The sequence below is a fragment of the Elephantulus edwardii genome, unplaced genomic scaffold, assembly GCF_000299155.1.
Source record: "Elephantulus edwardii isolate Elephantulus edwardi_28Jun2011 unplaced genomic scaffold, EleEdw1.0 scaffold00050, whole genome shotgun sequence".
NCBI classification, from domain to species: Eukaryota; Metazoa; Chordata; class Mammalia; order Macroscelidea; family Macroscelididae; genus Elephantulus; species Elephantulus edwardii.
Window position 1 is genome coordinate 15735313 of NW_006399800.1, and position 14572 is coordinate 15749884.

The 14572-nt window shown below is 37.1% G+C and overlaps 1 protein-coding gene across 1 annotated transcript in view; it reads right to left on the bottom strand.

The window, feature by feature from the left end:
- Positions 1 to 14572, bottom strand: part of CAMK4 (calcium/calmodulin-dependent protein kinase IV) — a 377548-nt gene that overhangs the window by 196953 nt on the left and 166023 nt on the right. The window contains exon 2 of the mRNA XM_006886703.1: positions 9996 to 10074. Coding sequence (XP_006886765.1) covers positions 9996 to 10074 — 79 coding nt within the window. The remainder of the gene's footprint in view (positions 1 to 9995; positions 10075 to 14572) is intronic.

The following is a 14572-nucleotide window of genomic DNA, read 5'->3' on the forward strand; positions in this document are numbered from 1 at the left end:
CAAATTAGGTAATAATTTACAAAGTTATTGCTCCTGTGTGCTACATAGTATTCCATTGTGTGAATATACCATAATTTCTCAATCCATTCATCTGTGGTTGGACATTTAGGATGTTTTCATGTTCTTGCGATGGTGAATAATGCTGCTATGAACATTGGTGTACAAATCTCAGTTTGTTCCTCAGTTCTCATATTCTAAGGGTATATTTCAAGTAGAGGAATAGGTGGGTCATATGGAATTTCTATGTTCAGCTTTTTGAGGAAGCGCCAAACTGCATTCTAGAATGTCTGCACCATTTTGCAATCCCACCAACAATGTATAAGACTTCCTTTCTCGCCACATTCTCTTCAGCATCTATTACTTGCTGCCCTGTTAAACTTTGCCACTCTTAATTGAGTGAGATGGTACCTCACTGTGGTTTTTATTTGCATCTCTCTTGTTGCCAGTAATTTGGAGCATTTCTTCATGTGTCTGTTTGTCATTCAAATATCTTCCTCTGTGAAAATTATTTCCATGTCTTTTGACCATTTTGTAATTGGGTTATCAGTGTTTTTCTTGTGGAGGCCCAGGAGTATTCTGTGAACTTTTGTTGTAAGTCTCTTGTCTGAGATGTTATTACCAAATGTTTGTTTCCAGTCTATAGGTTTTCTTTACATCCTGTTGGAACAAGTTTTTGATGTGCACAGAGATTTAACCTTTAGAAGGTCCCATGCATCAATTTTATCTTCTTTAGATTGTGTGTTTCTGGTTGTTTTTGGCAGTTTCTTTATACCTTTGACTAGTGCGCCTAAGCTTGATCCCTACTTGTCTCTTATGGATGTTATGATTTTGGGCTTTACTCCCAGGTCTCTCATTTACCTTGAGTTGATTTCTGTGTATGGTGTGAGATGTGGATGCTGTTTCGCTTTCTGCAGGTGGAAGTCCAGTTTTCCCAGCACCATTTGTTGAAGAGATTATCACTCACCCATTCGATAGCTTTGATTTCCTTGACAAATACCAGTTGACCATAGATAGTTGGGTCTATATCTGGGTTCTCAGCTCTGTTCCATTGATCTATGGGTCTGTCATTGTACCAGTACCATGATGTTTTGGTTATCACTGATATGCAGTAAATTTCAACCAAATATTCAGAGACGATATTTTTTCCAGAGAGAATTTAACACCCATTCTACTTAAATTATTTTAAAACACTGAAAAAGAAAAAAAAAAAACACTGAAAAAGAAGGAATACTTCCAGAGTTTTTCTATGAAGCAAGCATAACCCTAATACCAAAACTAGGCAAAGATATTACCAAAAAGAAAAGCTATAGACCAATATCTCTGGTTAATATAGATGCAAAAATCCTTAGCAAAACCCTAGTAAATAGACTCCAGGAGCACATTAAAAAAAATGATTCACCATGACCAACTGGGATTCATAACTGGTATACAGGGATGGTTCAACATAAGAAAAACAATCAATGTAATTCACCATATTAACAAAGTAAATAATAAGAAACATATGATCTTAGCAATTGATGCAGAAAAGGCATTTGACAAAATCCAACACCCCTTCCTGATAAAGACACTCATCAAAATTGGAATAGAAGGGAATTTTCCCTACATAGAGAAAAGAATATATATTCAAAACCAAGAGCCAATTTAATTCTCAATAGAGAAAATGAAAAACATTTTCCTTGCCAACAGGGACCAGACAAGGCCCACTGTCACCATCAAAGAAATGGTTAAACTGTTTTGATATGCAGGTGATATGATAGTGTCCACAGAAAAACCCAAAGACTCAACAAAAAAACTGTTAGAGTTAATAGGCCAATTTAGTAGAGTGGCAGGATATAAGATCAATATCCGAATATTGGAAGGATTCCTCTACAGTAACAAAGAGAACTCAGAGAAAGAAACCAAGAAAGTAATATAATAGCCAACCACAAATTGAGTTACTTGGGAATGAAACGAACTAGAGATACAAAAGACATATACAAAGAAAACTACAGAGCATTTCTGCACGACACAATAAAAGACCTAAAGAAATGAGAAAATGTGCCCTGTTCATGGATAGGAGGACTCAATATGGTGAACATGACAATCGTAACAAAAGCAATCTACATGTTCAAGACAATCCCAATCCAGATACCAAATTCATTTTTCAAGGAGATTGAAAGGGAAATTATATTTATTTGGAGAGACAAGAGACCCTGAATAAGCAAAATATTTCAGAGAAACAAAAATGAAGTTGCAGGCATAGTACTCCCTGACCTCAAAAACCTACTACATAGCATTAGTAAAAAGGGCTTTAGAATGACTCTCACAGCTACCTACATTAGAAAAATAGAGAAAGAAAATTGACCTGAAAATGCCATCAGCATGCACTGGGACAATAACTACACATCAGAGTGAGATTCTAAAGGCCTTAGTCATTTATTATTTAAGAGAAAACTCCTCCTGTTGTTGCTACACGGCAGTATTGTTCCTCAACAGCAAAGTCTGAATTTGGCTTCTTTGTTGAGAAACTGTCTTAATGTGTGTGAACCCTAGTGCTTCACTTCTCTTCAGTGAAATTAAGACGCTTCCAGAAATTTACAAAAATACATTAAAGTTTGCCAGTTTAGTTTTTCTCAATATCTTTTCCATCCAAGGAAGTTCAATTCCCAGGGATCTCCTATCAGCATATCTTTAAGTCTCTTGTGATTTATAGACTCACAACTTAAAATTTGTCTTTGTATTATTCACTCATTCAGTGTCTAATGTTCTATTATTTATCCTTTCTTTGATACATCACAAAAAGGCAGGAGGCAGTGGTAAAGGAACCTGTCCCGAAAGGCACTGAGCTAGCCTCAAGGCCAGATTCATTGGCTAGTTTGGCTCCTGAAAGTCTAGCTAGAATTTGTGGAAATGCACAGCTAGTGAACTCTAACGTCTCTCCTCAGTCACAAGCAGCTGCATGTACCCTCACCTGGTCAGTTCTCCAGCACAGTCAGCATCTGGTTAATGACTCTTGTGCAGTCTCTTTTTTTTTTTGTTCAAGAGTTCTTTTTATTTATTTTTCATTTCAATGAACATCTACAGAGATTTTGGAATTCCATTCATTCATTGTTGCACCCTTCTCCCCCCGCACCCCCGTTTGCTCCTCTCCTTGAAAGGCAAAAGAAAAACTGCCTCATTGGTACACAATCCCCCCCGCACTTCACTCTCACTGTGGAGAACATTACCCAGAGATGAGTTTGGGAATAATAGGGCAAGAGAGAAATACCTCTGTGAAAGAAATTATTACAAATATCTATTCAAAAGAAACTCTTTTAAACTAAATGAGCTCTTAAACTGGATAAAATGAAAAGATCTTTGATGGAAAAAATTTGAGCAAGAAAAAAGAGGCTCAGGAGGAAGTTAAATTGTTGTATAAAAAATATAGGACATTTTCTTTTCTAATTTTGCAGAAATAAGAGTAGTAGGTAAAATTTTGACATCCGTCCACACTTTAATTTATATGTTAAAAATTAAATGGTAGTGATGTTAGAATCTACTCTCATTTATCAACATAAGAAATCATTGAAAGGTTGTACACTCTACTACATAAGTCATACTTGAAAACAAATTATGATAGTTTGTGCACTGATGTCAGTACCTCTCCATTGATTACAGGTTTTTCCCACAAAACTGTCTAAAGTTTCTAATCTTTTTCTTCTACTGGATTTGGTGACATTAATAGTCCAAAGATTTTTTTTCCTCAGTCATACTTCCTTTCTCCACTCTACACACTCTATAACAAAGGTGAAGATCACTTTAGATCCAACTTTGCACTGATATAAAGTAGTAAGGGTTTAGTATGGAAGCAGGAGTGGCATCCACTTCCTATATAACATGTGTCCAAAAACTCTATGAACTTCGATAAACATTGATAATTGTAGAGGGGCTTCAGGCCTTTTGATCATAAGGTCACTATGGGTCATGCTCAACTCTAAGGCACATGGGTTAAGTAAGTAAGGGAGCTGTGCTGGTGTGGTCCGTAGAGTTGAGATGCTACCCCAAAGGTGGTGCTTCTTTGGCTGTTCAAATACACAGGGGCTCTGCAGAGAACAGACAGGCAATCTCCTCCCAAGCCAATTTATTTCCTCAAAGTCCATCGGAGGGCCAGTTATGAGTCTGTCCTAACTCGGTGACAATGGGTTGAGTTAGAGGTTTACACATGATAGGCTGCATGAATGGCATAACTTCAAAGTATGCTCATCTTTTAGGGTACAACATACAGACATAAAGCTGCACATGCATTTGCTCCCTTCCACTGTTTTCCCTTTGAATATGTCACTGCTATTGTTAGGTGGCACTGAGTTGACTATGACTCAAAAATGACTCAATGAACAACAGATTTGAACCTTGCCCTGTTCAATGCCACTGTCACGACTTCCATCATGCTAAAGTCATTGCTTTAGTCACTGTGTCAGTGTAGTCTTCCTCTCTTTCTCTGACCCTCCACCTTTCCCAGCATAATCTTCAAGGACTAGCCCTTCCTGATAACATGCACAAAGTATGTGAGATGAGTTTCAAAAAGCTTGCCTCAAAGGAAGACGCTGCTTTAACTTCCCTCAGAATGTATCTGTTTGTTCCTTTAGCTGCCCATGAAGTATTCAATACTCTTCTCTAGCACCACAATTCAAAAGCAATAGTTCTTCTGCTGTGCTTTAAAACTGTCTACATATTCAGTTTTAAAATTCAGCATCAAGATATCTTTGCAGGGGTTGATATAATCAGAAGATAAATACTTATGAAAAACTGTGACAAATTAGGCTAATATTTTTATAAGAACAAATAAGCAAACCAAATGGCAACAATATTTTCTGTCAACAAAAATTTCCAGACTTCCAAGTGGGTCCATGTACGTACGGTTAAGCATTTAAAGACTTTAACATTCCGCCTGCCACTTCCTTCTCTTGTAGACATATACTTGTCACGCACTGAATAGAAATATCCCTGTTTCTATTCCAGGGAATCTGACTTAACAGTCTCTATGAAAATCAATAGGTTCCAAGTGACAAAATGCTTGAAGAGGTTTCACTTCACTTGACACAGCTTGTTATCTGCAAGCTACTTTCCTTAATGTGTTCTGAGACCTCAATTGGGCCAAAAAAAGTCTATTTGAGCAAGTGATTTATTATTCTCCTCTCCATCACTGACCAAGGGTGACCTTGCCTGCACTTTGAGAGCACACTCATGAGTGGTTAATAGCAGTGTTTAATAGATGCATATCTTTAACCCAGACTGAACCATCCATCTCTTTTATGTGCACCACAGCGATTGGAAAATGCATGACCTATAATAAATTTTCCATGTTCCCAGAGATTAGACAGAAAGAAACAAGAGTAAGAAAGCTACATCATCCATGCTGAGTCTGTCAATTGAGGGTACAGTGGAAAATGCAGAAGGTCTCCGAGAGAGGTAGGTGGTCGCCACTCATTAAGACAAAGAGGACACAGAGGCTCCCTCCTCTTGGCATAAAACAGTCCCATTTAAGAGCTGTTCAAAATATTCTCAAGTATTTCTTCCTGAGGTTATATTTGCTCAATGATTCTTTAACCACCTAGTTACCTTCCCTCGAAAACAGTACCTGTATTCTAAGAACCTCAAGGGGATACACATTTATAAGGTAGCTTGCATTAATGAAATGGAAAGAATGTGCAGTTAAGAAAATCGAGTTTCTAAAACTGACTATGGATTGAGATTTGAATGACTTTGAGCAATTACTTAGCTTCTGTGAGCCTCAGAAATAAAAAGCAAATATACAGAAATGCTGTTAGAATAAATGAGAATATTAATTCATGTATGTAATATATTTTTTATTGCAATGATTTATGTCAAGTTCCTGGCGCAAAGCTACTGTACAGTATAGTGGACTTATTACCATTCCAAAGTCTGCTTAAGTTCCCCAGTTTTTGCAAGAGTCATAAACACTTAGAGCTACCTCCAATCACACCTATTCCTGTTTCTGAGAAATCTCTTTTCTGTAGCAGATTGCTCAAGAGGTTCAAACCCATTAGATAGTTGTTCCACAAAAGAAAGATGGGTAATCTCTTCTCATGCACTTTACAGCTTCTGTTAACCCGCTGGAGGGTCAGCTATGAGTTGGTTCTGACTCTACAGCACATAAGAACAGCAACATATACAAAACTGGAAAATAAAATTTAAAAGCTCAGTAAGGTCTTTTTAGGTATGATTTGGCTAAAGTATTATTATTGTTGTTGTTATGTGTTTAGGTGCCATTGAGTTGCTTGCTACTCATAGTGATTCTATGTACATCAGCCTTAAACCCTGTTCTGTCTTATTGTGCCAACCTTATTGTCTCTGACACACCTACCCCCACCCCAGTGATAACTCAGGTAAAATAGTATCACTCGCATGAACTGCTTCTGAAAACGGTGACTCTACAATCACCATATCATTTTTTTTTAAAGTTGAGATTCCTCTGAACTCGGAAAAATTCAGTGACATTTCCATCTTCTTACTCTGTTCAAATGCTAAAACTTCCGTGAATCTAGATTTGAGAGTTTTCTTCCCCTTTTGTGCAGTTCTAATCGTATCACAGTCAAATAACATCTATAACATGACCCAATTTTGTAAATCATGTGGTTGTTCCACTAGCTGTTTTTGTCAGAATCATTTAAAGCCCCCAAATTCTTTAATCTTGGGAAAACAGTTTAATAAATTGTGTACCCTGTTTTCTTCTAAAAATCACGTGAGGAAGATAATTAAGGATTCATGCATAAAAGGAGAAAAATAACAATTTATTTCCTGCATCGTTGATTCATCATTTATAAGGTTTAAAGTAAAAATTCTACTGATAGCTCAAGCTAATTGGTTCTTGAGAGGTAAGTAATTAAGTATTTTATGAGCAACAAATACAGAATTTGCTGTGAGTTGATAATTATTTCAAAGTAAAAGAAATGGCTACCTCCCTCCCTGCCACAGGAGAAGATGGATGACACTTCTAGTGATTTGACAACTTATTTCTTCAGTACAAGTGTCACTCATTCTAAGAGCAAAAAAAAAATCAAGCACATAAACAACCAGAAAGCACTTTTCAATATATTTTCTTCTCTTCCACATTCTTCTCACCATCAAGGTGTTATTCCCACTAATAATGCAATAAGATAAATGGACATATTAATAGAAAAATGTTCCCATATAATAAAAGGTTAGCTCAATTATTAATTTCTATTTACTCATCCTTGAATACATCTACACAAGAATGTCACTGATGTTTATAACATTAAAACACTGCAGCTTTCTGAATAGACTGATGAAACCTGTCCACCATGGGTGATCCAGCTGGTGTTTGAAATACAGATGGCGTAGCTTCTAGCAACACTAAAACATGCAGTAAAGTAAACCAACAGACAAGTGGTGGAACTCCACTGTGAAAGGCATACAAGGGGATTTGGTTCTGAAGAGTAAAAAAATAATAATAATAATAATAAATGCCCCAAACCATTGATGTCAAGCCTGACTTCCACTGGTCCTACAGGATATCACCTAACAGCTCTATAGATGCAAAACACCAACCTCCTTGTATGCAGTCAGGTGTGTTACCTACTGCACCACCAGAGTCTCTCATCTGAACCGTCACAATGTAGAAAATCCTAGGCATCATGTCAATCAATTCTGCACACGTGAGGTTGCCATGATTAGACTGACGTTGCAGCAGCTAACAATCAGAGATGGCACAGGATAGGGCAGGTTGTAGGCCGGCTGTTCATAGGGTCGCTACAAATCGTACTTGACTTGATGGCACCTAACAACAACAACAACAGGGTTCCATAATTGTAAGCCAATATATTCCTGTTCTTGAAAGTCACTCATTCATGATTTTTTTTTAAAAATGCAACAGTATAAGGAAACTAAGACTCTCTTTTTCTCCTCAAAAGCTGTCCTTGGTTGAATCCTCCAAGAAAGTGCTTTCCCTACTTTACTTGCCTTCTATAAATAGACTCTTAAGCTTCTTTCATTTCATTTCAATACATGAGTCTCTGAGTACATGGCCTGTATTGAATCAAACACTGGAGGCAATTGCTCTTTGTGGTTTTGCCTGCTATTTTCTCTCATTTTACACGTTGACATGGCTGGTTTATCCTAGGAGACAATGCCAAGGATGTCATCTAATTCCTGTTCAAAGTTGAGGTTTCTCCAGGGGATCTTCTCTCATTCCACTTGACATAGCAGTAACAGTGTTTGACAACATCTGCCTTGCAGCAGCACTTCACAGCTCCATCAGACACTTGGTTCCCATCCACATTCTCTCCACGCCTGCCTTTTGAGGAAGACGTTCCCACAGCACAGGTGGAAAAGAGAAGGCAGCAAGGGCAAACCACGGCTTTATTTTCCTCAGTGAATATAAGTCATGGATCTACCAAATGTCTCCACCTATCTCTTATTCTACATCATCCAAAGACTTTTGACATAAAGCACATTCTCTAAACAGGTTCTGTGTCCTTTGGGGCCCTAGAGCATTTACAAGTCGCTTCTGAATGCTTATTTTCTGAGACTTTTCCATTCCTAGCCCTTCCAAAGTTTCTTCAACTATGAAAACTAAATAACTGCTCACAAATTTCACCAACAATTTTTTAAACCAACAAGAAAAGACACATGAAGTCCAAAAAAATCTTTGAATGTGACAAGTATTAAAACATGCCAATTTATTTTCATCAAGAGTAGACATTTAACGGAAATTCTATTTCACAAAAACTTTAATTATCTTTAGTCCAAATACATTTTTATGACTAAAAGAAATTTATTTAGAAAAATAGACCAAATATTATCATTCAAAAGATTCTTTTACATTCTGAAAAACTTGAAATCATTGCCTACACTAAGCAAGAAATCCAGAATATAAAGTAGCAATTAACATTTAAATTATTATTCTCTTCAATTAATATGTCTTTGCTATTTTACTATGGTTTTAAATTCTAACAGATTGTTTCAAAATGCCATTCTATTTCTACTCTCCTGAAAACTCAGTGCCATTATGGTTTTTTATTACACAAGGTTGTCAAATTCCCTTGTGCCAGACAGTACATAAACAGCTGGTGATATTAAGTTGTATTTAGGAAAAAATAATTTCTAGGTCTAAAACAAGTATCATTTGACTCCCAAATTTTTGAGACTTTTCTTTTTAGCATACTTTACAACTAAGTTTTCAGAAAATTAAAACACAGTCCACATAATTGTTCACATAAAATTTAGAAAGGGCAATTCTCTAAGAGAGAGTGAGCGTGTGTGTGTGTGTGTGTGTGTGTGTGTAAAAAACAGGGCATGAAAATGACAAAATAGTCTCATTTTGTCAGCTAGTGTCATGCAGGTGATGGGCTCCTAGTTTGGACTCTCACCTGCTGCATTTTTCACTGCCCATTGGCAGGTTAAAGTATCTTTGCCTCCTTGGCTTAGCTAGGGGTACAGAGCAGATAGAAGTGCCCCTAACAAAATCATTCTTGGTTAAATGCAATTTCTCAATGAGGGGTCTTTATATTAGAAACAGTAGCATTTGTCCAGTTGTATTTGACTTCACCGAGGCAAACTCAACATTTTAAAATCTCAGCTAAATAGAAGCTGATAATTTCTTTCACAAACACATCTACTTACTAGTGAATCACTTAGAATTCTTTTAAATGGCAAACACTTCTTTTAGAATATTAAAATGTGAGTGTGTGTGTGTCAATTTTTTCCCCAATTTTTCCAAAACACTGTATTTTAACAAAGTGAAGTTTACCTAAAAATCATAAATGCTTTTCCTCTCCACTCTCCTTTTGCCTTCCAGGGTATCCAATCTGAGATCCAGTTGTTTTATAAGAGGCATGCAATTCCCATCAGACGACAAGTTTGATTCTACTTTCACAGTCAAGATCCAAACCAACCAATTGCTAACAGTCTCTCTTCTGGCCTCTTTGTCCTTTGAGTCAAGATTCCTGATTTCTCCAATTCTTTCAAGACATCCTCAAATAATGAAATAAACTTACTGTTTTCTTTAACACTTTGAGAGCATAAGGCTTCTGGGTCCCCTTCTGTTTGCATCTGTACACAATGGATGTAGCACCCCTTGAGGGGAGAAAAAAAAGAAACAGAAAGTATTATGATCTGAATAGTGAGTTAAAAAAGATAACTTGAAAGTAAGTATCTTTCTGAAGTATCTCTACAACTTGCAAGGCTTATAAATTCCACACAAAGCAGGCCTAGCTGCTTAGAATTTTTTTTTTTTTAAAAGTCACAACTACAGTTCTGGTAGCCTACTGGTAAGAAGATGCACTTTAATCCCAAAGCCACTTCGTTCAAACTCACCAATTGCTCCATAGGAGAAGGATGGGCAATCTACTTCCATGTGATTTACTATATCTGAAAATGCCCTGGAGGGTCAGCTATGGGTCAGTTCTGACTCGACAATTACAACAACAACAACATAGTTTAGCAAGAGCTGGCAGCTTAGTAGTAGGGAGTTATGCTGCCAACCCAAAGACATGTAGTTTGAAATCTTCCAACTGCTTCATAGGAGACAGATGGACAATCTCTTCTCCGTGGTTACGTCTGAAAACCCACTGAACAGTCAAACATGCATCGCTTCTGACTTGAGGGTACAGAACAACAACAAATATAGCTTACTGAACAAAATTCACACTTCCTCATTCTTCTCTCTTTTCTTTCTGTTTCCATCTCTGACCCCCTGTAAGTAATATACTCTATAGGATCTAGAATGAACCATGTCCTCAGCTGAACATGTCTTTGAAAGGGTCCTTACCCAATTCTAGAATCACTCAATTAATGCAAATGTATGTTTCTAGATGAAAATAATTTGTAGCCTCTGAGAAAGGGTTTAAGTTCAGCATTTTCATAGCAGTCTGTACTGTTCAGAACACTCTACTATTTACTTGATACATTCTCTGGGGTTTTAAGTGAGAATTCTTAAAAATGTACACCTACTTATCTGGTACACCAGACTTGCTTAGTGCCAACGTTAGCCCCAGGGGAATGCTGGCTTCTTTATCTGGATGAATATTATTGTTAGTTGCCTTTGAGTTGACTACAACTTTAACAAATTCCTTTAAACAACTGAGAGAATGAATTGAATGTCATTAAGAATATGAGCAGGACTGTCAACCACACTGACCTAGTTGTCTTACAAAGAAAAGTCCTTTCTGCAACAGCAGAATGCATAGTCTCTTGAAAGTTCATTTTCATGCTTAAGATAAAGTTATCATAATCAAGACAGTGAGACTGATGATAAAAACAATGTACAGATAATGAAATGGAAAAATATACTGATATAGTCCAACATGTATATGCTATTGTTATGTATCATCAAGTCAGAATCAACTTAGGTTTTCAGACACTGTAAATCACAGAGAAGATTTCCCATCTTCTACCCTAGAAACATCTAGTGGATTGGAACCATGTGCCTTTGTTACTGTAACTACTTAGCAGAGAGCTCCCTTATATCTTTAGGATCAACTGATTTCTGACAAGGACTAACAGACAACTGAGTGAAGAAAAGAGCATTTTTCCCAACAAATGTGTCTACACCCACTGACTCTTACATGCAAAACAACCAAAAACATTTATCCACAACTGTAACTGTATACATAAAACTATCCAAAAGAGATCATAAATATAAGCATGTTGCTGTGTACCACTGAGTTGGATCCGACCCATTACTGACCCTCTAGCAGGTTTTCAGAGAAAGAATACTGCACAAGAGTAGATTGTCCATTCTTCTCTCAAGTTACAAACATAAAACCTAGATACTCTATAGGGAAGAAAAGAAAACAAACAAACCAGAAGCCTAGTGGTAAGAAGCTGCACCGCCATTCCAAAGGCACATGATTTAAATCAACCAGCTGTTCCACAGGAGAGATGACGGAAATTGCTTCCAGTGTAATTTACTGCCTCTGAAAACGCACTGGAGGACCAGTTATGAGTTGGTTCCAACTCAACAGCATACAACAACAACAAAAACATGACATTGGATTAGGCAATGATATCTCAGCACAATAAATCAAAGAATACACAAATAAATTGGCTTCATTTAAATTACTAATGTTTAGGATGGCACAGAATAGGATAGTGTTCAAATTGGCTGTTCCTAGGGTCTCTGAGTAGTACTCGACTCAAAGGACACATAACAACAACTCTTTGAAGGAGGGAGCCCTATGAACTTGTGAGTAAGGAGTTGTGCTGCCAACACAAAGATAAACTCTAGCACTTCCTCCCATAGAATTACAGCCTCTGAAAATTCGCTAAAGGACTCGTCAGCTATGAGTAAATTCTGAGTTGATGGCACATAACAACAACAACAACGACTCTTTGAAAGGCAGATTAGAAAAAATATACTTGCAAATCACATATTTAATAAAGGGCTTGAATCTAGAATATGATATAAAGATCTTAAAAACCTAATAATAAGAAAGTAAAGCACCTCATAAAAGTGAATAAAAGATTTTCACTAAAGGAATTATACAGGTGGCAAATAAGCAAATGAAAATACCAGTGGTTAACAAGAAAATACCAATTAAGACCAAAATATCATATCATATCATATCATATCACATCATCACATCATATCATATCATATATCATATCATATCATATCATATCATCATATTGTTGCTGTTATGTACTGTCGAGTCATAACCAATCCATAGTTGACCTTCCAGCAGGTTTTTAGAGGCTGTTAACTGAACAAGAGGAGGCTGCCCACCCTTCTCCCACAGAGCAGCTAGTGGATTCAAATTGCATGCCTTCAGGCTTGCAGCTTCTTACCACTAGGCCACCAGAGCTACACACTTATAATCGCTAAGAAATACAGAGGTGAGGGAGCTAGGGAGAAAGCTCTAGTGACTTTGTGTTTTGTAAGGAATTGTGCTGTCAACCTAAAGGCCTTCAGTTCAAATCACCAGTTGCTCAGCTGGAGAAGGATGGGCAATCAACTCACGTGTGAGGGCTAGCTAAGGGTCAGTTCTGACTCGACAGTACTCAACAACAACATGGGTTCATAAGGATGTATAGTAATTAGAAAGTTCACCCATATTTGATGGAAATGTAAAATAGTACAGCTACTTTGGAAAATAGACTGTTAGGTTCTTATCAAGTTAAGCATTGTTAGTACTGTTTACCATGAGTTTCTATCTCAATTCTAAATATTTATTCTCATTTGTAAAGATTACAAACTTGATTAAGAAGATAATTAGAAAAAAAAAACCCACAAAAAACCTGGAAACAAATGTCTCTTAACTGGAAATAGTCTGTCATACCTCTGCACACTCTTCTGACGACTGCCTCTCGATCCAAATTTGGGTTTCTCATAAGCAAAATCAAGAATCCCATTCTTCTCAAAGTTAGCCACAGTTTGTCATGATCCACACAATCAAATAAATGCCTTTGCAGTCAATAAAACACAGACTTCCCTCTGGTATTCTCTGCTTTCAGCTAAGATCCACCTAATGTTTGCTATAATATCCCTAGTGTCAGAATGCAGAAGGATATTACAAAGATGAAGAAGAAAAAGCCAAAATGGATGTCAGAGGAGACTCTGAATATTGCAGTAGAGCATCGAGAAGCCAAAGCAAAGTGAAGAAATCAAGATGTTAAAGAGCTGAACAGAAGATTTCAAAGGACAGCATGGGAAGACAAAGCAAAGTATTAAAATGAAATGTGCAAAGAGCTGGCATTGGAAAATGAAACGGGATGAACTCGCTCAGAATTTAAGCTGAAGGAAACTGAAGAAAAGCATCAAGTCTTGATTTGCAATATTTAAGGATGCTGTGTGCAGAATTTTTATTGACCCAGGAATCATTAAAAGAAGATGGAAGGAGTACAGAGAGTCACTACACCGAAAACAATTGGCTGACAAAAAAGAATTTCATGAAATAACATGATCAAGGGCCTGTGATGATGGAGTAAGAAGTTCAAGCTCTTCTGAGGGAATCGGGGAAAAGAAGGCCCCAGGAATTGACAGTACACCAAATGATATATTTCAACAAACAGATGCTGCCCTAGACATGCTCACAAAGTTGTGCCAAGAACTCTGGAGGGTAAACCATCTGGCCAATTAACTGACTAGAAGAGATCCTTATTTGTTCCCACTGCAAAAAAGGTGACCCGACAGAGTGTAGAAAGTATTGAACAATATTAGCATCATGGGAAAGCAAGATCCTCTGAAAAGTGGACAAAAATGACTGGAAAAGTACATGTCAATCTTAGCAAAAGCTTTTTACCTTTGTTAAATTTAACAAAATATGTTCTTGATTAATTAACCTCTAGGAAGTTCTGATGGTGTAGTCCATAGAGAGTTGTGCTGCTAACCCAAACAACGCCTCTCCAGCAGTTCAAATCCATCAGTGGCTGCTTAGCAGAAGGATGGGAAATCTCCTCCTGAGATATTTACAGCTTCCAAACGTCCACTGGAGAGTCAGCTATGAGCAAGTTGAGTCAAGACAATGAGGGAGGCTTTTGTTGTATTTTTATGCTGGAATGACTTTTTTAAAGCTAGAAATAACTTCTTAAATACAATTTGTTATGTTGTTATGTGCCATCGAGTCGCTTGCAA